This window comes from Coffea eugenioides, chromosome 3 (genome assembly GCF_003713205.1).
Source record: "Coffea eugenioides isolate CCC68of chromosome 3, Ceug_1.0, whole genome shotgun sequence".
NCBI classification, from domain to species: Eukaryota; Viridiplantae; Streptophyta; class Magnoliopsida; order Gentianales; family Rubiaceae; genus Coffea; species Coffea eugenioides.
The window spans coordinates 19,591,459-19,614,050 of NC_040037.1; the positions used below are offsets into that span (position 1 = coordinate 19,591,459).

At 32.4% G+C, this 22,592-nt stretch overlaps 3 protein-coding genes across 5 annotated transcripts; all 3 read right to left on the reverse strand.

The window, feature by feature from the left end:
* Positions 1-372: 372 nt before the first annotated feature.
* LOC113766270 (cytochrome P450 71A2-like) lies at positions 373-2,747 on the reverse strand. The gene is made up of 2 exons (XM_027310479.1): positions 1,827-2,747; positions 373-1,199 (listed from the first exon to the last, which is right to left on the reverse strand). The coding sequence occupies exons 1-2, from the start codon at positions 2,745-2,747 to the stop codon at positions 588-590; spliced, it is 1,533 nt and encodes a 510-aa protein (XP_027166280.1). The 3' UTR covers positions 373-587.
* A 2,948-nt stretch (positions 2,748-5,695) lies between these two features.
* On the reverse strand, positions 5,696-16,119 carry LOC113766985 (cytochrome P450 71A4-like). Of its 3 annotated transcripts, none has more exons than XM_027311145.1 (3): positions 15,850-16,119; positions 14,888-15,144; positions 5,696-6,009 (listed from the first exon to the last, which is right to left on the reverse strand). In XM_027311145.1, exons 1-3 carry the CDS (start codon positions 16,013-16,015, stop codon positions 5,962-5,964), a joined length of 471 nt encoding a protein of 156 aa, XP_027166946.1. In that variant the 5' UTR covers positions 16,016-16,119; the 3' UTR covers positions 5,696-5,961. The 3 variants fall into 3 exon arrangements, with proteins under 3 accessions (XP_027166946.1, XP_027166947.1, XP_027166948.1); XM_027311146.1 differs by lacking the exon at positions 5,696-6,009 and adding an exon at positions 7,800-7,987; XM_027311147.1 differs by lacking the exon at positions 5,696-6,009 and adding an exon at positions 9,138-9,354.
* Positions 16,120-20,388: 4,269 nt separating this feature from the next.
* On the reverse strand, positions 20,389-21,162 carry LOC113765235 (60S ribosomal protein L17-2-like). Its single transcript, XM_027309345.1, has one exon. It carries the CDS (start codon positions 21,109-21,111, stop codon positions 20,587-20,589), a length of 525 nt encoding a protein of 174 aa, XP_027165146.1. The 5' UTR covers positions 21,112-21,162; the 3' UTR covers positions 20,389-20,586.
* Between the last annotated feature and the right edge of the window lie 1,430 nt (positions 21,163-22,592).

Below are 22,592 nucleotides of genomic sequence, written 5' to 3' on the forward strand. Positions count from 1 at the left end.
AGAAGTATAAGGCAGTCAAACAGCCACCTATTTTTAGTTGCCACATCAGCAGATGTAATAAGTGAAACTACGTAGTTTCACATTGGACAGGAAATTGGACACAAAAAATTGGACAGAGGATCTGCTCTCCGAGGAGAGAGTATAGATTGGACAAGTTACCTTTTCCGTCTTTTCTTAGATGTAGGATTGCTTGTCAATGTTCTTAATTGGTCATTTTATCATGTACTATGTGAGGTTTATCATGTACTATATGAGGTAAGGTTGATGTCCCCCTCTTATTTGGTTTGTTTCTAATAAAATTTTTGGGCTGCCATTCAAAAAAAAAAAAAAACCCCCATGATAAGCACACCAAAAAGAGGGACTAAACTACTATGAAATTCCAACATTATCAGAGTGAATTGTATATAACTTAACTAGCATTATTAGCTATAGTTACATCGTGCAAACAAGATAACGCCAAACCCACCCCTTCTTCCGTATCCTTAGGACATAGTATACAATAACCCATCACTATAGTCTATAAGTTACTTGCAAGAACTTCACTAGAAATGAAACAAAGTAAAGCTGAAACATCATAAACAAAGACATTAGCAAGAATATGGTGTGGCAATGGCATGCAGAGGAAATTTTCTGTGGACTGTGATACCAAATGATTCGGTCATGTCCAACTCGTTTGGATTGATTCCATCGGGTGATGTAAAGTTAAATTTGTTGACCAGTTTTGCCAATGCAAGTTCAGTTACTGACATGGCGAAGTTAATACCCGGGCAAACTCTTCGTCCGGCACCAAACGGAATTAACTCAAAGTTCAAACCATGAAAATCTACACTCGAACCCAAAAACCTCTCAGGTCGAAATTCTTCAGGGTTCTCCCACAACAATGGATCTCTTGCAATTGCCCAAGCATTCACAAGTACCTGCGTGTTCTTTGGTACATCATACCCCATTATTTTGACGTCTTGATTCGATTCTTTAGGACCCAGTAATGGAACTGGAGTATGAAGTCGCATAGTTTCTTTAATCACTGCTTTTAAGTACCGCATTTTCTCCATATCAGCTCGAGTTATTTCTGGTTTTCCTTGAGTCACATCTCTTACCTCAGCCTGCAATTTATGCAAGACTTTGGGGTTCTTTAGAAGTTCTGACATTCCCCAATCCATAACTGAATGTGTTGTATCAGATCCAGCACCAAAGACATCCTAAATAATGGAATCAAAGAAAGTGTTGCATTAGAACATGTTTGGATTATACGATGGCAATAACCTTTATTTCTATTGTGTACCAATCCAACTTTATTCAAAACCATGTAGTAATCAAACTTTATCAATGGAATGATTTTAAAATCAATAAATATAAGCTAGCTTGGGCTGGCTCATAGTCCAATAAAGAGCCTAAGGTTTGTGAGCTTTTATAGTTCTAACGTATATATGAATATTTAAATGGGTTGAGTTTAGGTTTGTCAAATCTCGATTGACAAAACCCAATTATTACTCCATTCACTCATCAATCCAGGCTTCATAAGGCTTAACTCAACAAACCTGAATATTTATATGTTTGGTGGTTAAAACTGGTAAAAAATTTAGAATTTGATGCAAGTTCGGTTGTGATTTATTTGTTGTACGACTATTGATTTCCTACATAATTTGATTTATGCTAATATAACTTATATAAATATCACTTGCGTACTCCAATTTACTGATATAAGTATATACCAAATTTAAAAAATAAGAATAAAATGACCGTATGCAACCACACCAAAATCAACCATACTTGCCTCGATCCCAAAGATTTATTACCAATGCAAAGAGATGTAGAGAGAAATTTACCAGGATGATAGCTTTCATGGCATCTCGCTCAAGAGCAAAGCCCATAGTCTTTTCCTCATTAATCTCAATCAAGATATCTACAAAGTCTTGGCATCTTTCCTCAGTAGTAGAGTCGCTTTCAGCCTTTCCTTTCCTCTTATTCATGTGCTCTTCTATCACACCCTCCAGAAATCCATCAATCTGTTTAACCGTTTTCTTCACTTTAGAATCCAAGCCATTGAAGCGATTAACCCATGCAAGCGAAGGAATATAGTTTCCTACATCAAAAATACCCAGTAACTCACCAAACACCTTCAAATTCTCCATACTTTTCCTCCCATTTTCTTCCTCACTATACTTCCTCCCCAAGGCAACCCTACAGATTATATCATTTGTGAGAATTAAAAACATGTCACTTAAGTTTACAGCTGTGGAAGAACACATTCGGCTGATCTTCTCGATCATGAGTGACGTCTCTTCTTCTCTGACATGTTGAAAAGACTGAATCCTTTTGTTACTCAAAAGATGAAGCATAGAAATGCTTTTTAGTTGTCTCCAATACTCGCCATATGGCGCAAAAGCTATGTCCTTGCTTCCGTAAAAGAGTTTATCTGGGATGCTCGATTTAGGCCTGCTTGCAAAGGATAAATCATGGGTTTTCAAGATCTGGCAAGCTGCATCAGAGGAAGAGACAACCAGCATTGGCTTGCTTCCCAGTTCAAGCAGCACGAGTGGACCATATTTTCTTGACAGTGATTGGAGGGAGCGATGTGGAAACTGGCCAAGCTGGTGAAGATTGCCAATAATTGGGAGCTTTGGTGGAGATGGTGGTAACTTTTTCTGGGGTTTAGAAGCAGCATAGAACCATTTGAGAAGGGATAGAAGGAATATGAGCAAGGAAAAAATTGAGAAAAATGAAAGATCAAGATTGATCAAAGCCATGTGGTATATGAGCATGCATTTGGCTGTGATGGTGTTCTCTTTTTATACTAGTTTTTCAAGCTCTTTTACCATAGAAAATCCAATAAATCAGGACCAGAGGGGATGATTAAGTCAATACATCATTTAGGGCACCGTTGTACGAGTACGACCATTGACGGTCCTCGGGTGGTTCATTTTTTGAGCAGTGATATTGGAATCTTCTATATATTTATATCTATACAAATAAATTTTTACAAAGTAATATGTTTATGCGAATAGTTTTATTTTCACAAGTAGATCAACGCAATTAAAAATCAAACTTATCTATGTCATTAAATTTGAACAAAATATTTGGACAGCACAAAATAGGTCAAAATTACGATAAAAGTTTTAAAGTTTAATCTAATGGTAAAATTTAATCAATTTAATTTTTATTTTTGTATATACATTATAATCCTTTTCAGTTAATGGAGAGGAGCTTAATTCTTTGTATGTGAGAAAGGTTTCATAGATAGGAAAATTTTTAGGTAGATCATGTGGTTTATTTAAGAGTTTGATAGTCTTTTTCATACCATTTTATCTTGCTCCTCGTGACTTTTTTATGTACTTATGAATATCTACGTGAAATTTCAATACATCGTCATGGTTTGACTTTTGAATACGTCACAATCTACATGTGCCTAACTTTCGAATTGCGAATGAACTTCCCTTGAGTAAAATATCTCATTTGCCCTAACTGATTTGGCTTAAATTGCTGCCTAAATTTTTGGCTATTATCTGGGATTCAATTGAAACTTAACTCCAGACAGTTGAACGTTGAATAGAAAATTCCAAGTCCAATTCATCTAGATGGCTATCAGAATTTTTTTTGTTATAATTAGGGTGCACCGTATATGGACTGGAGGCTGTCAGAATATTCTTTTTACGAAGTCAGGTTTTACAAAACAGATTGAAAGTGAGTTTAAGATTAAAAATGTTTTCTACCCATTACATAGAAAGGAATAACTAAAAAGAATGAGTGCTCACGTTCATGCGAATGTTTTTTGTTGTATGCGAATGAGTGCTCAATTCTACAGAAGATATCTTATGTAGCTCTTTTAATTAGACATATATGATAAGAATATATTGATAAAAAAAAAAGGAATTGACGTTGCATTTTAGGAATTAAAAATAAATACAAGATCTACGAAAGAGGAATTGAGATTTTGGAGGTTTAACAAGGCTTCTAACTAAAAATTCTGCAATTTATATAGAGTAGAAATCAAAATGGATCTTGGAGATAAAGAAAAATGAATTCACAATAGTAATAGTAATTTTATATTAGGGTAAATACATAACCAAAAATATATGTGGATCAGAAAATTCCTTTTTCCTCTCAAATTTTAAAGTCTGTGTATCATCAAGTTGTTAAGATTTGAAATAATTTAAATTTTGAAATGATGAGAATATAGTCTAAAATCATGATTTTGCAATCAACTCATTACATTTTAGGAATTAAAATAAATAAAAGATCTACGAAAAAGGAATTGAGATTTTGGACTTCTAGAAAGGCTGTCACTAAGAAACCCTTCAAGAATTTATATAGATGTAGATATGTAAATATGGTAGGGTATTTCTGTATGGGAGGAAAATAATGTATGGTATTTGGTATTTAACGGTGGGAATGAGAATATAGTCTAAAATCATGATTTTGCAATCAACTCATTACATTTTAGGAATTAAAATAAATAAAAGATCTACAAAAAAGGAATTGAGATTTTGGACTTCTAGAAAGGCTGTCACCAAGAAACCCTTCAAGAATTTATATAGATGTAGATATGTAAATATGGTAGGGTATTTCTGTATGGGAGGAAAATAATGTATGGTATTTGGTATTTAACGGTGGGAATGAGAATATAGTCTATAATCATGATTTTGCAATCAACTCATTACATTTTAGGAATTAAAATAAATAAAAGATCTACAAAAAAGGAATTGAGATTTTGGACTTCTAGAAAGGCTGTCACTAAGAAACCCTTCAAGAATTTATATAGATGTAGATATGTAAATATGGTAGGGTATTTCTGTATGGGAGGAAAATAATGTATGGTATTTGGTATTTAACGGTGGGAATGAGAATATAGTCTATAATCATGATTTTGCAATCAACTCAATACATTTTAGGAATTAAAATAAATAAAAGCATTTTTCACCAATTATAGCCAAAATGATTCATTTTCTTCCAATAATATAACTAAAGTGACTAAAAATAATATAAAATATCATACAATTATTACGTAAATTAGTCACTTATCATAATGCTGGAAAATTCATTCTCTCGATATTGTCTTTATTAATCAAAGCAAAGAGTTCGACTATTTATAGCCGAAATACAAATCCAAATAGGCCAAGACTTAACTACTTAATTAACCAACTAAGAACTAACTAATTAAGGCCCAACTTAAGTTTTAAACTGGCCAAATTATTTTACTAACCTCAAAGGCCCAAAACAACTCAATTAAAACAACAACTATGTGGTTGCAAGTTACACGCAAGTTGGCCCAATTTATTCTTAACACAAATTAAGGTCCTATTTGATAACACAATTCAACACTTAAACTTAAAAATTAATCTTATATACACTATCACCATTAGATATACGACACATGTGCAAATTTTGAATTTGAAATTCAAAATTTGCTTATAAGTCATCCATCCAATCATGATAGTGTATACACTGAAAGTGCATATAAGATTTACTCTAAAATTAATGGATTCGGATCTTAATATGTTCAGATGTATTTGATAACAAAAAATTAAACATCTAAATTAATTAAGTGATACTGAATTTTCTAGACAAAACTTGCTCTCGAAAATAAGTGATAAGCTATTCACTTATCACTGAATGTGATATACATTCAAATATATTTGATTTAATACTTAACAATTCAATAACTTAATGGATTCAAATTTCAAATTTTAGTTTCATCAAACGCACCCTAAGAGAAATAGACGACGCCAAATCAGTAAAGAATCTGCTCCTTGATCTGCTTCATGAATTAAGGTTTGTGGCGCAGATTCCCCATCAATATCTTCAAAGCCTTGATTTGAAGCTTGGTTTGCAAAATCGTCAGCTTGAAAACCCTGAGAATTTGAGAAATTGATCCCTTTGACTTCACTAAAATGAAAGTAATGGAAGACATTTCACCATACTCGAATCCTAGCAATCGGATCAACACTTGGACAGCTTTTGTGCTCATAAAATCATCAATGAACACACCTCAATTATAAAGAGAAGCCACACCTGCGCCCAAACATCACAAAAGAAGTTAATTTGATCTTAGAAACCCGTGATATATACGAAGCCTAACAAAAGCACAAGAGAGAAACAACCACAGCCATTCGTTCACATTGAATAGAAAATTCCAAGTCCAATTCATCTAGATGGTCAGGGCTATCAGAAATTTTTTTGTTGTAATTAGGGGGCACCGTATATGGACTGGAGGCTGTCAGAATCTTCTTGTTACGAAGTCAGGTTTTACAAAACAGATTGAAAGTGAGTTTAAGATTAAAAATGTTTTCTAACCATTATATAGAAAGGAATAACTAAAAAGAATGAGTGCTCACGTTCACGACCATGCTTTTTGTTGTATGAGAATGAGTGCTCAATTCTAATTGTCATATGAGTATAACTATGAAATGACAATAGTTATTGTCTAGCTCTTTCTTTGGTCATAGTAATCAAATACAATTATACTAAAAGCTATGCCATAATTGATAACCTTGTGGGATGATTGTTATGTACTTAGAACAAAAATTGAAGAGGAAAGATTTTTCTTCAATTGAGGTTTGTGAGCAAATTGTTTCATTTATTTTACTCTTACCTTTATTACATCAGGTTCGTTTGATTCGTATGACATGTTGGATTTTTTTGGCTTTCGTTTGTTTTACTTCAAACATTTTGAAAGTTCTTACTGGAAAAAACAACCTTTTCTTTTGAAAGTTCTTATGGAAAAAAAGCAGCCTTTGCCTTTCAAAGTTGTTATGGAAAAAGCAGTCTTTTCTTCTCATAAAAGTAGGTGTGAAATATCATAAATTATCATATAGACTCAACTCATTTGCTATGCAAAACTTTTTTTTTATTATTTTTCTTTGGCTAGAATGGAAAAGAATATTCAAAAGAATCACAGCATGCATGCACACAAATTCAATCACGAAATAATCAATGTGACTTTTCTGCTCATTTTTATTAGAGCTTTCTATTTGTATCTTTTGTAATTCCACATATACTTAAACTCTTTCTTGTGTTCTTCATTTGACATGCTTTTCGTATGCATATAGACCAAAATAGTGTGAGTCATTTCTATTACAAAATATCTTATTTTCTTCTTAGATGGCTGATTTGTTATTATTTGCAGCACTTGAGTCATTTCTATTTACAAAATGACAACCACTAGCCTCAAAGTCTAACATAGTTAGAGACATAGCATCCTACTCCCAAGTGGATGGTATTAGTATTTCAACTCCCAAGTGGATGGTATTAGTATTTCAACAGGAAATTAAGGGCATATGTAGGAAAATTGTCTTAAAAGGCATATTAGATAAATCAAAAAAGTTAAAAAAAAAAAAAAAACACCCATCAATAAATCATTCAAAGCACTTTTATATATAGTACAGATTTGTAACAATTGAAGCACCTCACATAAGCTCGGCATTCCTACTAGGATATTATCCACCATCCAATCAAGCTGCAGTTTTCACTTTTGGATACCTTAATTGCTCTCTAATTGCTTCTCCCTTTACATTTTTTGTTTCGTGCTTCAACTTCTAATTTTAGATTGTGATGGATAACCACCGCATTTTTTATTTAGGCCAAGATGCACAATTTATGGATCATTGCATGACTTGAGTGAAAACTTAACAAGTCATCCTGCACGATAGATGTGGCAAAATGGAATCCATACAAAGCAAGTTTAAATGGATTTGTATAAAGGGTAATGACTTTAGATTGCACGATAGATGTGGCAAAATGGAGTCCATACAAAGCAAGTTTAAATGGATTTGTATAAAGGGTAATGACTTTAGATCGATAACGATTTCAACCCAATTGAATTGATGGATTTGCATGAATTATTCACTTGATCCATAAAAAATCCATTTTGCAAAATAGATTGCGGTGGGAACGAGGACCAAGACTCGTCTCACGCCCACCACCAAGTCTACAAACAGATGGCACGCAAGCGAAGTCAGGACCTGCAACCTCTTCTTTCCAGATTGGTGTTCTGGCAGTCCACAATACTAGAGAACGTCACAGTTGAACGCTTGAATAATTGACAAAAAAAACAAGTGGAGCTAGAAGCAAATAGTCAAAATATTGATAGCTAGCCTCTCCAAGATATTTAAATTTGATAAGAATCTTGCTTGTTATTGTCTTCTACTTCCTTTAGTATTTTTCCTTTTTTTTTGTAGATTTTTTCCCTTAGTTGCTTAATGATCAAATGTTCTTTGTAGATTTTGTTAGATTTTTCCCCTTCGATTTTTTAAGTGCTTTTAAATATATTGTTTGAAATATAGTTCCATAAGTACTGATTCTATTAAACAATGTGTAATTTAAAAATTTTTAAATGTATTTATCTCTTTATTTAGTTCATAATATAAGATAAAATGATTAAATTTAATATTTTATTTTTTAAATCACAAAAGCTAGTCTAAAAGCACCAAATTTTGATATTTTGCTAAAAGTGCTTTTAACACCAAAAGCCCTACTCCTAATTTTATGGGATAATGTTTACAAAATGCCTTAATAGTACTTTTATCACATAAAAATGCTTTTTTAACCAAAAGTATTGCAACCTCAAATGTGGTCTAAATCTATGCCAAGTACTAAATTCATCATTATCATATGTTTAAACTCAAGTTGCTTTTTTAAAAAAAAAAAAAATTCAGTAGAAAAAGGGTGAAACTTGAGAAGCAGGAAGGAAGGAAGAGATTTGAACTCAAAACTAATTCTTCAATTTGGCCTTAATCAAGGACTCCTCACCCAAGTTGCTTCCCTTTTCCTTTTTTTTTTCTCAATCTTTTTCATTTTCACTCAAATTTTCTAGTAGTATAGTTTGCTCCAATTTCTATCCTGATTATAGAATGAAATTTTTATTGCCTAATCTTTTACACAACATGGAAATGGAAAAAAAAAATCACTCTTTTTTCTTTGACTGGTAGCGGCTTGAGAAAATCTTTCGCATTATCTTTGTATTAGATCTATTGGATTACATTCTAACCAATCATTATAATCAGTTTTGATGAATTCCTAATTAAATTAATAAAAATAGAGTAAGGCAATAAAGAGGCGTGGAAATAAACTTTAAATTGTGAAACATCATCCAGGAACCAAAAAGACTTGCAAGAACAAAATTTGGACAAGAAGAATCCGTATGCACACCAAAAAAAAAAACTACTGTACTATGAATGGATCATCCAGTATCGTTTGGAATTGCAGGATTTTGAAGCTGTTTCACTTCAATCCGACGCGGCTCTGGCTTGGAGAGCCTCTGATCTAGCGTTGGATCCAGCATTGGCCAACAAGAAGATTTTTTGCTGTCTTCTCATTTTCTTGATATTTCTTTCCTTTTCGGTTTCAGATGTTTTTCGCCTATAAATAGATGTCATTAGAACTTTTGTTAGTAGACTTTTAATTAATCATTATTCAACTATTGTTGGTTTATTGTAATTTTCTTGAATGTTTTCAAAGGTTTACCTTGATTCTTTTGAATCATTTTTGAGTAGTGATTAAGACACACTTTGAGTTCAACTTTTTTTTTATTTTTGTTAGAATAAATAAAGTAGAAAATTAACTCGTTCATGCGAGTTTGACCCTGAAATACTCCAAGTAATTTATTATTACGATCGATTCTATGTGCCTGCAGGAATTCTTCGATCAGGAACAAGTAAACAACTACAAACAACCAAGCTTCTGTAACGTTTCAAACAAATAACACAAAGCAAAAAAAAAAATTAGAAAACAAACCTTTTGCTGAATAACAAATTAAAAGAAATTCATAACAAAAGAAGAGAAAGCCAAACGATTCTGAAAAAAGTAGGATGAATATTTTCAACCTATTTGACAAATCAACTAATTGAAAAGCATTCAAACTACGACTTTTTGTGAAAGAAATAACAATATATTATAGAAACAAAATTAGTTTATCACATAAATGAATCACAAATTTTGTAGGAACCAACATTTTTTGCATTTAAAATCATAAAAGTGAAAATGGAAAACCAACTCAGAAACCCAAAACATGCACAATTGATGAACCCTGAATCCCAAAAAGTAATGAGGAAAGAGACACAATCAAAAGCCTGAAGATAACTAATTTTAGAGCACAATTAGAGCCTAGTGTTCATATAATCACGTCAAAGCAACTGCATTTGACAAATTCTGAGTCCAATGATGAAATTACTAACCTTATTCAATATATATGCAATAAAGCTAGGTTTAGAGAATAAATTCAGCCTCACATACTAAATTCAGATTAAATAGTGGAATTCTAGTTACAAGATTATTTGCAGACGTATATGTAAATCTATTCTTTGTAAACCAAAAAATACCCAAAAAAAAAAGAGCAATAAACTTGATACGAACGCCACCAACCTTGTGACGAAACCAGTAAAAGACAAGCCCCAAATTTTCAAGGTTTCAAGAATTTCAAGATTCGAAAAGTTTGAGCACAAGAATTCAAGAAACCTTAAAGATTGTATTAAGATCTTCAAGAACTTCCGGAATTTAATCAAGAAATTCAAGAAACTCAAGAAAGATTCAAGAAACGAACATGAACAGCCAAGATTTCCCCAAAATTTCAAGAACTTCAAAAACCAAAGTTTAGGGTTTCAAGTATCAAGTGCGAACAGCTCACACAATCCAAGATTCAACAAGACTCACGAAGAAACCCTAGGCAAGAACTTTGGATTTCCAAGAAGCATTTTGAACAGAATTTTTTTTTCGAGATGGACAATAACACAGATGAACAGTACCACGAATGAACAATAACTTTTTTTTAACTCAAAACACAAAACCCTAGAATAAGAACGACAAAGATGCAAACAAGAAAACTAAATGGGATATAACTTTGATACCTTCAACTAACTCTAATATCAGACATAACTCGTAGCACCACAATCCGCAAGGATCTAGAATCAATATCAAGATTTAGGTAACAAAAATCAAAATGCTCAAGAAATGGCTCAAGAACATTTGATCAGTAGACTACGCCACAATCAAGATAACTACTTGATTGATAAGTCAATAAGCATTTTAAAACCACTCTAAGGTGTTCAAGGATAGCTCACAAAGAAGCCAAGAGGGAAACACACATGTTTAATGCTGGAAAATTCGTTCTCTCTATTGTCTCTATTAATCAAAGCAAAGAGTTTGGCTATTCATAGCCAACGTACAAATCCAAATGGGCCAAGACTTAACTACTTGATTAACCAACCAAGAACTAACTAATTTATAGCCAAAGTACAAATCCAAATGGGCCAAGACTTAACTACTTAATTAACCAACTAAGAACTAACTAATTAAGTCCCAACTTAAGTTTTAAACTGGCCAAATTATTTTACTAACCTAAAAGGCCCAAACCAACTCAATTAAAACAACAACTATGTGGTTCCAAGTTACATGCAAGTTGGCCCAATTTATTCTTAACACAATCAACTAAATAACTAAGAAATTAAGGTCCTGTTTGATAATTCAATTTAACACTTAAACTTAAAGATTAATCTTATATGCACTGTCAATATATACATTATCACCATTAGATATATGACACATGTGCAAATTTTGAATTTCTTATGTATCATCCATCCAACCGTGATAGTGTATACACTGAAAGTGTATATAAAATTTACCGTAAACTTAATGGATTCGGATCTTAATATATACAGACGTATTTGATAACAAAAAATTAAACATCTAAATTAATTAAGTGATACTTAATTTTCTACAAAACTTGCTCCCAAAAATAAATGATAAGTTATTCACGTATCATTGAATGTGATATACACTCAAATATATTTGATTTAATATTAACAATTCAATAATTTAATGGATTTAAATTTCAAATTTTAGTTCTATCAAACGCACCCTAAGAGAAATAGATGACGCCAAATCAATAAAGAATTTGCCCCTTGATGTGCTTCATGAATTAAGGTTTATGGCACAGATTCCCCATCAATATCTTCAAAGCCTTGATTTGAAGTTGGTTTTCAAAATTGTCAGCTTGAAAACCCTAGGAATTTGAGAAATCGATCCCTTCGACTTCACTAAAATGAAAGTAATGGAAGATATTTCACCATACTCGAATCCTAGCAATCGGATCAATACTTGGACAGCTTTTGTACTCATAAAATCATCAATGAACTCACCTCAATTATAAGGAGAAGCCACACCTATGCCCAAACATCACAAAAGAAGTTAATTTGATCTTAGAAACCCGTGATATGTACGAAGCCTAACGAAAGCACAAGAGAGAAACAACCATAGCCATTCGTTCACCATGGAGGAGTAACTAAGGTAATGGTTATGCCGAGAATGAATAAGTAAATTGATTGAAATTGCAGTTTAATGGCCGAACACTATATATCCATGAAGAGGCAGAAGAAATAGCACCCCCTTCTACTAAAACAGGCTGGAATGCCCATATGCCTAGAGTGGGTGCTCTATTCAACAATACGGGATACCCCTACACGAAGTATTTCCTACCAATGAGTGAAAACCCAACTTCTTAATAGTACTTAGTAGTATTTAAGGAGAGCTTAATAGTACTTATGCAACTATCTGCAACTAATGTCTCAGAATAAAGAATAGAAAAGGATATTTTGCTTTCTCCAGTAGAAGGAAACAAAGTCAGCACTCAAACCCTAACTCCTTCTTATACCGTATAAGGATTATACTGTTTAGAAATGGTTATACTGCCCCTTCCCCTTTTTAAAGAAGACAACTCTTAGAATTCAACCTTCTAAAATAGATCCTCATGCAATTGTTAGTGCCTATGAATTCAACCTCCTAAAATAGTTACTCGTGCAACTGTTAGTGCCTGATCCCATCAACGACCGATATAAATTCAATGAATACAGTACCTAGTTTGAATCTATGTGACCTGTGTAAAATTTAAATTTCAAATTTAAATTAAGATTAGTTTTTATATATGTAGACCGGATAGTGTATACATTGTTAGTACAATAAAGATTATTTCATAAAACAATGTTGTAGTATGAAGGGTAAATAGCTTCTAGTATTTGCCTTCTCTATAAAGAAAATTATTATGTAGATTAAATTAGTACATTAAGGAATCTATTATTATCTTCTATTGGTAATTAGTTTAAATTCTTAATAACTACCACACCTACAATGCAGGTATTGCTTGTAGTATTTATGAAAATTAGTCCTAATAAACATAAATAGAATGGACAAACCATTATGACCATCTTAGAGATTGTAAAAAATGGGACAATAACAATATCTAAAAAGTAATGAAAACTAATAGTATATAAAACCAAATTACCTTTTATTGATTGCATTAGTGAACTTAACTGTCAAACTTTATATGTGTAATTCTACCGCCTAAAGTGCCGATGTTAATTAATCTAGATATTGAGCATTAGACACAAACAACAATGCCAAATTCACAATTGAAACTTTATTTGGATTGGAAAGCTTACCTAATATTCAACCACGAAAAGCCAAAAAGTAGCTTTCAGATGATGACAGAGCATCTGGCGCCAGTTTGTCCTAAAATATTCTGTAGCTATATATCTTTCAACAAATCATTAGGAAAGAACTTGGCTTTTTGCCCAAAGTTGAAACAGAGACAGTAATGCGTCATTGTTTATATCATCTCTCTTGTCTATTATTTAGATAGCCAAAAGCCAATGCAATACGATTTATGCCAATTTTGCTAATGTCTTGGACTATATTGAAGAAGGATGTGGAATTATTTGACTATGTCTCTTTATTTGACTATGTCTCTTTCACACCGCCCACCCCCCCCCCCCCCCCCAAAAAAAAAAAAGCGTTTTTATCCCCCAAAGTTGAATAAAAGACAACATGCGTAATTTTTATATCATTTCGTTTATTTATGTAGTTGCAGGACCCAAAATTACATACTACAATAGTTAATTAATCACGCATAAAAAAAATTAGCTTCAAATATCGTAATGTTTAGATAGCCAATACCTTTAGCGGCTACCAACTTATGTCATTTTTGCTGCCGTCTTGGACTACTTCAAGATGAATCTGATTATACCTCGCGGGAGTCATGCTTTTTTTGTTTTCTTTTTAATTTTCTTTAAACACAGGAAGAGTGAGAAGGGAGATTTGAATCCAAAATCTCTAAATTCGAGCTTAAAAAAATAATTATTTTATTTTAAAAATGAATAAAATAATAATTTTTCTTAATAAATAATAAAATATTAGGAATATACATGTAATTTTATTATTAAAATAATATATATATATATATATGTATATATATAATCGACCTCAAATCAACTCGTGAACTAATGAGTTTAGTATTTTTGAGTTTGAGTTCGACTTGATCAGTTTGATCTCGACTCTAGTTCGATGTTGACCGAACTCGGATTCGAATTATTCGCGAGTGGCTCGATTCGTTTGCAACTCTACTCATAGTCCAATAAATAGCCTGCAAGGTTTAATAGGCTAAGCTTGGATTCAAACATGTATATGAATATTTAAATGAGTTGAACTCAGATTTGTCAAAGCTTGTCTGACAAAACTCAATTAACACCCACACTCACAACCTTCAAAACTCTTGAAGGTTATATGAGTCTTAGGATTAGGGGTGTCAATTGGCCTTTTATAAGTCGGGGTCTGGTAAGGCTGAACTCAATACACTTGAGTGATTAAGACAGGTAAAAGATTTAAGGTTTGGGGCAAATTCGATTGTGATGTAGGTGTGGTACAGTTGTTGGTTTCTTCCATAATTCGATTTATACTAATATAGCTAACATAAATATGACTTGCGCATACCAATTCAGTGATATAAGTGTATACCAAATTTAAAAAATGGAAATAAAACGACCATATGTGTATACCAACATCAATCATACTTCCCTCAATCCCAAAGGTTTACTACCAGTGTAAAGAGATGGGAAGAGAATTTTACCAGGATAATAGCTTTCATAGCATCTCTGTCAAGAGCAAAGCCCATCGTGTTTTCCTTTTTAATCTCAATCAAGTTATCCACAAAGTCTTGGCATCTTGCCTCCGTAGTACAGTCACTTTCAGCCTCACCTTTCCCCTTTTTAATGTGCTCTTCTATCACACCCTCAAGAAATCCATCGATCTGTTTAACTGATTTCTCCACTTTAGAGTCCAAACCATTGAAGCGATTAACCCACGCAAGCCAAGAAATATAGTTTCCTACATCAAAAATACCCAGTGACTCAACAAATACCCTCAGATACTCCATACATTTCCTCCCATTTTCTTCCTCACTATACTTCCTCCCCAAGGCAACCCTGCAGATTATATCGTTTGTGAGAGTTAAAAACATGTGACTTGAGTTTACAGCTGAGGAAGAACAAGTTCGGCTGATCTTCTCGATCATGAGTGACGTCTCTTCTTCTCCGACATGTTGAAATCATTTTTTTTAAAAGGCGAAGACGTTGGAAAAACATTTTATTTGGGTGAAAGTCCCGTGGGATGTAGGCCCCACAAAATTTAAATTTTTAATAGATAAGAATAGATAAATATATTATAAAAATTTCAAATAAATATTTTTATAATACAAATAAATACACCAAAATCATAGAGAAACTATATAGTGATAATAATAGTATTCAAAACATGGTAAAAATTCATGATACAGTAATTGTAAGTATAAAAAATGATTAAATTTAATAAAAAACAATGATATTTAAAGTTAGTTTAGATATTTAAATATTATGGCATGTAATAGTACTATATAAAATGGTAAAAATAAAATAAGTTTTTTGGGTTAATGACAATTTAGATAACATGTGAGCTGACGTTTAAAAGTGAGCCAAAACATAAGGACCAAGATAATAGTGACTAAAAATCCAATGCGTTAAAGTGCAAATCTCAAGACTCGTCTCCAATACTCACCATATGGCGAAAAAGCTACGTCCTTGCTTCCGTGAAAAAGTCTATCTGCGATGCTCGATTCAGGCCTGTTCACAAAGAATAAATCATGGGTTTTCATGATCTGGCGAGCTGCAGTATCAGAGGACGAGGCAACCAGCACTGGCTTGCTTCCCAGATGAAGCAGCATGAGCAGACCATATTTTATTGACAATTATTGGAGGGAGCGGTGTGGAAACAGGCCAAGTTGGTGAAGATTGCCAATAATTGGGAGCTTTGGTGGGGATGGTGGTAGCTTTTTCTGGGGTTTAGAAGCACCATAGAACCATTGGAGAAGGGATACAAGGAATATGAGCAAGGAATATGATCATGTCTTTGACTAGTAATGGTGCTCTCTTCTTATACTTTTTTTTTTAATCTCTTTTTACCATAGAAATTCCAATAAATCAGAACCACAAACGTGCATTTTGCAGAGGGGATGATTAAGTCAATACGTCATATATATAGGATAACCTAGTACGAGTACGACTGTTGAAGGTCCTAGGTTCATTCTATACAAATAAATTTTTACAAACTAATCTGATTAGGTCAATAGTTTTATTTCCACAAGTAGATCAACATACTTAAAAACCAAACTCATCTATGAACGTTTTGTTATTAAATTTGCACGAAATATTTGGACTGTACAAGATAGGTCAAAATTGGGATAAAAGCTTTAAAGTTTGATCTAATGGTAATATTTAATCAATTTAATTTTAACTTTCATATATACATTAAACAAGTGGAGAAATATATTATGGATAGTTTAATTTTTAAACATAATATTATAATTACAATTATTTATGTGTAATGGAAAGAAAATCCTATTTAATTAATGGAGATGAACCTAATCCTTTGTATGGGAGAAAGGTTTCATAGATGGGAAAATTTTTAGGTAGATCATGTGGTTTATTTAAGAGTATGATACTTTTTTTCAATCTATTTTATTTTACTCCTCGTGACTTCTTTATGTCATCATATATTATCATGATTATCTATGTGAAATCTCAATATACACGACAATCTACAAGGACATCTGTCAGCCAAGCCTATCTTAGAATTTTGAACTGCAAATGAACTTCTTTTGAGGAAAATTTCTCTTATCAACGTTTTGTTCTTCGTAGACACAAGAAATTCGATGTCTACCACAAATTTTGTATCAAATTTTCACTGGTTATGTCCACAAAAATTATAACCGAGGTGGCTATAATCAGTAACCACATGCATGACACACGGTGGAAGATAGCAATAGCGGAAAATTATTTGGTAATCGTGTACAGATTATTTTGTAGCTTTGAAGGAAATTTGACACATATTTTCACACTAATTAAACTTTCTTGAATTCGTAGTAGTATTCTATAGTATAAATGTACTATATTCTTGTGATTATAGATTTTCTTCTAAACTTTTTAGCACTAAGTTTAATTAGAAAGTTTTCTTAAACAAATTTTGCTACCGAACATATTGCTCGATTAATTTCTTTTCGGTGCATTTGCATTATATCATTGAAAATTTTGCATTGAACAGTATTAGTACTATTGCAGCACAAACTGTGAAAACTCAAATGTTTGTTTAGATAAATACAAATTTTCAATTAATATCCATCCAAAAATAGATGGAGATTGGAGAAAGGATATACTATATTTACAGCTTGAAATGTGTGAGATTACAAAAAATTATATGCAATATCCAATATTTAAAATGAGAGTTAGGCACAAACATGAAAATGTGTTCCTAATTCAAATGGAGGGATTGATTAGATTATCACAAGCTGACAGCAGAAGCCTGTTATGGAAATTTTTAAAAAGGGAAAATCGTTCAAAACGTCTCTAACATTTTGTAAAATGACTTTTTTCGTCCCTCACTTTTAAAAGCATACTTTTACGTCCTTTACAAATTCACATTGGTCAAATTTAGTCCCTATCTAGATTTTCAATTAGTTTTTGATCGAAATCTACCACGTGCCTTGCACATGATTATTGTTTTAGGGTAAAATTGTCAAATCAAAATTTATATTATCCAATCCATAGTCCTTTACATTTCACAAAATAAATTTTTTTGTCCCTCACATTTCACAAAATGAATTGTTTCATCTCTCATATTTCACAAAATGAATTTTTTCATCGCTCATTGATCATGTGTACAAATAACTTTTTTTTTAAACTCATATATATATATATATATATATCTATTTAATTTTACCTGAACAATACGAATAACATGTAATATATCCCTATTTGATTTTGCCTGAACATACTATTCAGGTGAAATTAAATAGATATATACAGGGGTTTAAAAAAATTTGTTAGTTTTTCACTCGTGTTCTTTTTTCTTTTACTCGAAATTTGAAAACAAAGAAGACATTTAATTCTAAATATTATCAAGTGTTTATATCGAATTAAATTTGAACAAAAAAATAAACAAAGTAAAAGTATGACAAAAAGAAATAAGTGATTGACACTTTCAAATTTTAAAATGATTTGTTAGCATGACTATAGAATTCGGGTTAGAACCGATTAATTAGATGGTTTTATTACACAACTCAATAAATGAATTATTACCAAAAGAGAAAAGACTACAAATATTGAATAGATTCACATGGTGAAATCAAATAGATATATATATATATATGGGTTTAAAACAAAATTGTTAGATTTAAACCCTTGTATATATATTGAATAGCATGTGTACAATTACAATTAGTCTGTTTAGGTGAAATCAAATAGGGATATATTACATGTTATTCGTACTGTTCAGGTGAAATTAAATAGATATATACATGAATTTAAAAAAAACTATTTGTACACATGGTAAATGAGGAATGAAAAAATTCATTTTGCAAAATATGAGGGATGAACAAATTTATTTTGTGAAATGTGAGGGACGAAACAATTCATTTTGTGAAACATAAGGGACTATAGATCGGATTTTGTAAATTTTAATTTGACAAATTTGCCCCTAAAAAATGATCACATATAAGGCACGTGATGAATTACGACCAAAAACTAGTTGGAAACCTAAACAATGATCAAATTTGACCAATATGAATTTGTAAAGGACGTAAAATTATACTTTTAAAAGTAAGGGACGAAAAAAGTCATTTTACAAAATGTGAGGGACGTTTTGAACGATTTTCCCTTTTAAAAATGATGCACCAAAAATTGCTACTATGTTGTGAATTAATGCTTCAAGCCCAAGACAGTTTAAATTTGGCAAAACATATTTAAGAAATCTTAGATTTAACAAGAAAACTAACATAATTAAAGAAATACTCCACACAAGAAAGTCTTAGAAGAAGAAATACTTTCAGTAGAAGAATTTAGGGGGAAGAAACTCTAAATAGGAAATTCCAGCAGATAAGACATTGTCACTAGCTAGGAAACATATGAGAGAACTCAACCAAACAAACGCAAAAAATTATAGATAGGAAGACCAAATAGAGGTAGAAGAAGTTGTAGACAACAAAATTTTTATTTTATTTTATTTTATTTTTGTTTTTATTTTTATTTTTTACTTTTATTTAACCAAAGTTTGCAAAATGATAGTTAGCTATTTTTATTGAATTTGGTTCATCGTTTTTAAAACATTTTTTTGCATTAAATTTTCGGAAAAAGAAAATTCTCACAAAAATTAATTTCTTAATCTTTTCAAATTCAATTTTTTCAAAATAAAATCTCAAAAAGGAATTTAACATTTTGTTTACTTTAAATTTTTGCCTTGAAAAGTAAAAGAAAAAACAAGAAAATAGGTGGAATGCATGCAAAATAGCTAAGTGGATTAAGTGAGTATTAGACATGTGTTTTTGTCTTTTTGCACACCACCACAATTACAAGAGATTAGGTGGCAAGGATAGCCGTTGAATTGGGAAAAATCTGGAAAAGATTAAGGAAAAACTAGGGGGAAGCTGGCGGCACAAGAAAAGAGAGAGAGAGAAAGCAGCTTTGGGAAAAAAAAAGAAAGAGGAAAAACCGAGAGGAAAAAGAGGAAAAAAAAAGGAGAAAACAAGAAGATAGAAGGCAAGGGGACAAGAGAAGAGATAGAAGAAAAGGGAGGGAAAAAAAAAGAACGAAAAACAGAAGGAAAAAGGGAGCTTGGGGAGAGGAAGAAAAAACGGGAGAAGCTTCGGCAAAAGAGAAAGAAAAGAAAGAAACAAGAAAGAGTAAAGGAAGAAACAAGAAAAAGGGAGAACCTGGGGAGAGTCTGGGGAGGATCAGAGAGGAAAATGAAAGGCAAAAGAAAGAAAAGCGAGAGGAAACCAGGGAAAGGAAGGAAAATTTTTTCTGCTGGAAAATTTTTTGATCAGGCTGATCGACCAGCCTCTGTCCCGATCAGTTTTGGCCCTTGATTTATATTGTTTTGAGCGATTTATTTTTTTCTGCACCATCTCTGAACACCCATGAACAACTTTTATTAAGAAATCATTCAGCAAAAAAGTCTTCAACCCTCTCGAATTGCTGCCCAAAGTACTCAAGACATGTATTTAGTTAGCCTATGTAATAGATAGGTTTTTTTTTTTTTTTTCCAACCAAAAAGAAGCCACACGACATTTAAGAAGAACAAAAAGCTGTCTCTACAAGTCAAAGTATGTCTTTGAATGAACATTTTGAATTTAAGCACTAGCAAAACTTGTCTGCATCCTCCAATAGCATTAAGTAACAATATGCCTCAAAATTTGTAGAATCGACTAAAAGCATTGCTAATGAAAGCACCATTACATAAAGCTTAAGCCTTCCTAGATTTACTTGTGGCCAACTGCGATTCAGGCTCCTTTTTCACAGACTCTTCCTTCTCAGACAAAATCAACTCAATATGGCAGGGGGAAGACATGTAGGGGTTTATTCTTCCATGGGCACGATATGTGCGGCGTCTTTGTTTTTGTGCTTGATTCACCTGAATGTGAGAAATGAAAAGTGAATCCACATCCAAGCCTTTCACCTCTGCATTGCTTTCAGCATTCTTGAGCAAATCCAAAATGAATCTAGCAGATTTAACAGGCCAGCGACCCTGTCCATTTGAATGCCTATTCTTGGCCTGAGCAGTACGGCCAACACCTCCACCGAAACGTGTAAAAGGAATTGCCTGTTTATGGGCCAAAACATCCTCCAAGTACCTCTTAGCCTTGGCTAAAGGCAGCTTCCTGATGGCATGCGCTGTTTCCCTTGTGTTCTTGAAATGAACACGGAGATCAGATCCCCTAGCTTTGCAGGACTTGGTAGGGTTATCGGGCTCCCTTGAGTACTTCACCATCTTTTCAGCGTGGGGGAAACGGATGGGAATGCTCCTGCTAGGGTTTTTCAGCAGAAGTAATAGATAGGTTTTAATTCTTATCAAAAGTGTAATTAGTTAAATAAATGTAATAGTTAGGTTATTATTTTATTATTTTATTCTTTCCCCCCTTAAATTGTAGTTAGGGCCCCGAATGTAATAGTTAGGTCATTATTTGTTTTTATTTACTTGTGTGCTTGCATGCTTGTGTACTTATGTGTTTACTTGCTTTTATTAGGGTTTTGCATCTAGAAATTATGTCTGTGTTATGTGCTCTATGTGCATTATGTGTTTACTTGTTTAATTATGCTTTATATGATTTATTTAGTTATACTAAATACATGACGTCACCACACTAGTCCAACGCTAGTTGTGGCCATTCTCCCCGATTTCTCACTAGTCCAACGCTAGTGACGACTTGAAAAAATGGGTTAGTCCAAAGCTACACCCTTAGGGACCGTTCACGCGCTAGATCGTGTTTGCGTAACAAGCACTACATTTCATGCATATTTTCTACTTTTTTAAGATCTTTACTATTTTGCTTGATATTTGCTCTATATATATCTCTTATCCCTATGTGCGAAACATGAGACTTGCATTCCATTTAAGAAAAATTAGAAATAGGTTAGTGCATTTACTTGATTAGGTTAAGGAGTATCCTTTAAATATGGGAAATGGATGAGTATGGCTTCTTAGCCTTAGCACGCTCGTATCTCCTCTATAAAAAGGAAAATTGAATCACGAATCTTAGTCCCCGTACCCATTATGTTGCATTCCTCTTTTTAGATCACGTATATTTATATATTTTCTTTTCTTCGAGTCTCATCTTGATTTGCATCGATTAAAACTTTGAAGAAGATATTTCGACCCTCCCGATATCCATTAGATCTAGGTTTGCATCCATATAGCAATATCTAAATGTGATAAGTTTTATAGGTTAAATTAAGAAAATTTTCGACTAAATCACGCAACTTAGTCTTGGTTTGGTCAAAAGGGTGCCTTGAATTTTATCTTTGCCTTCACTTTCTTCAACCGTGACTCCCGAGCCCCTTATTTCTCATTTTCGAAGACTTGGAGTATCCTAAAAAAGAGTTTTCTCTATTTTTTAATTCATTTTAAGGTGACTTGGTACACCTTAACTCAATACCAAGTGGCGACTCCTATTTTTTCTTAAAAACCTTTTTAAACTATTATTTTGGACCCAAATCGTCGCATTTTTTAAGTCCCATTTTGGGCCCATTTCTTTTTCTTTCTTCTCTAAAAATCAAAAAACTCATTTTCACTCAAAATTAATCAAAATTTATTTTTATAACTCGTTATTTTATTTTTTTCAAAAAATGGGGCACAACAGAAGTTAAACTGACGAAGGAGAAGTTTGAAGGAAAGTAGAGAAAATATAGTATAAAGAGAAAGTTGCTAACAAAAACATTTAGAATATAATAATTTTATGTAATAAATATGAA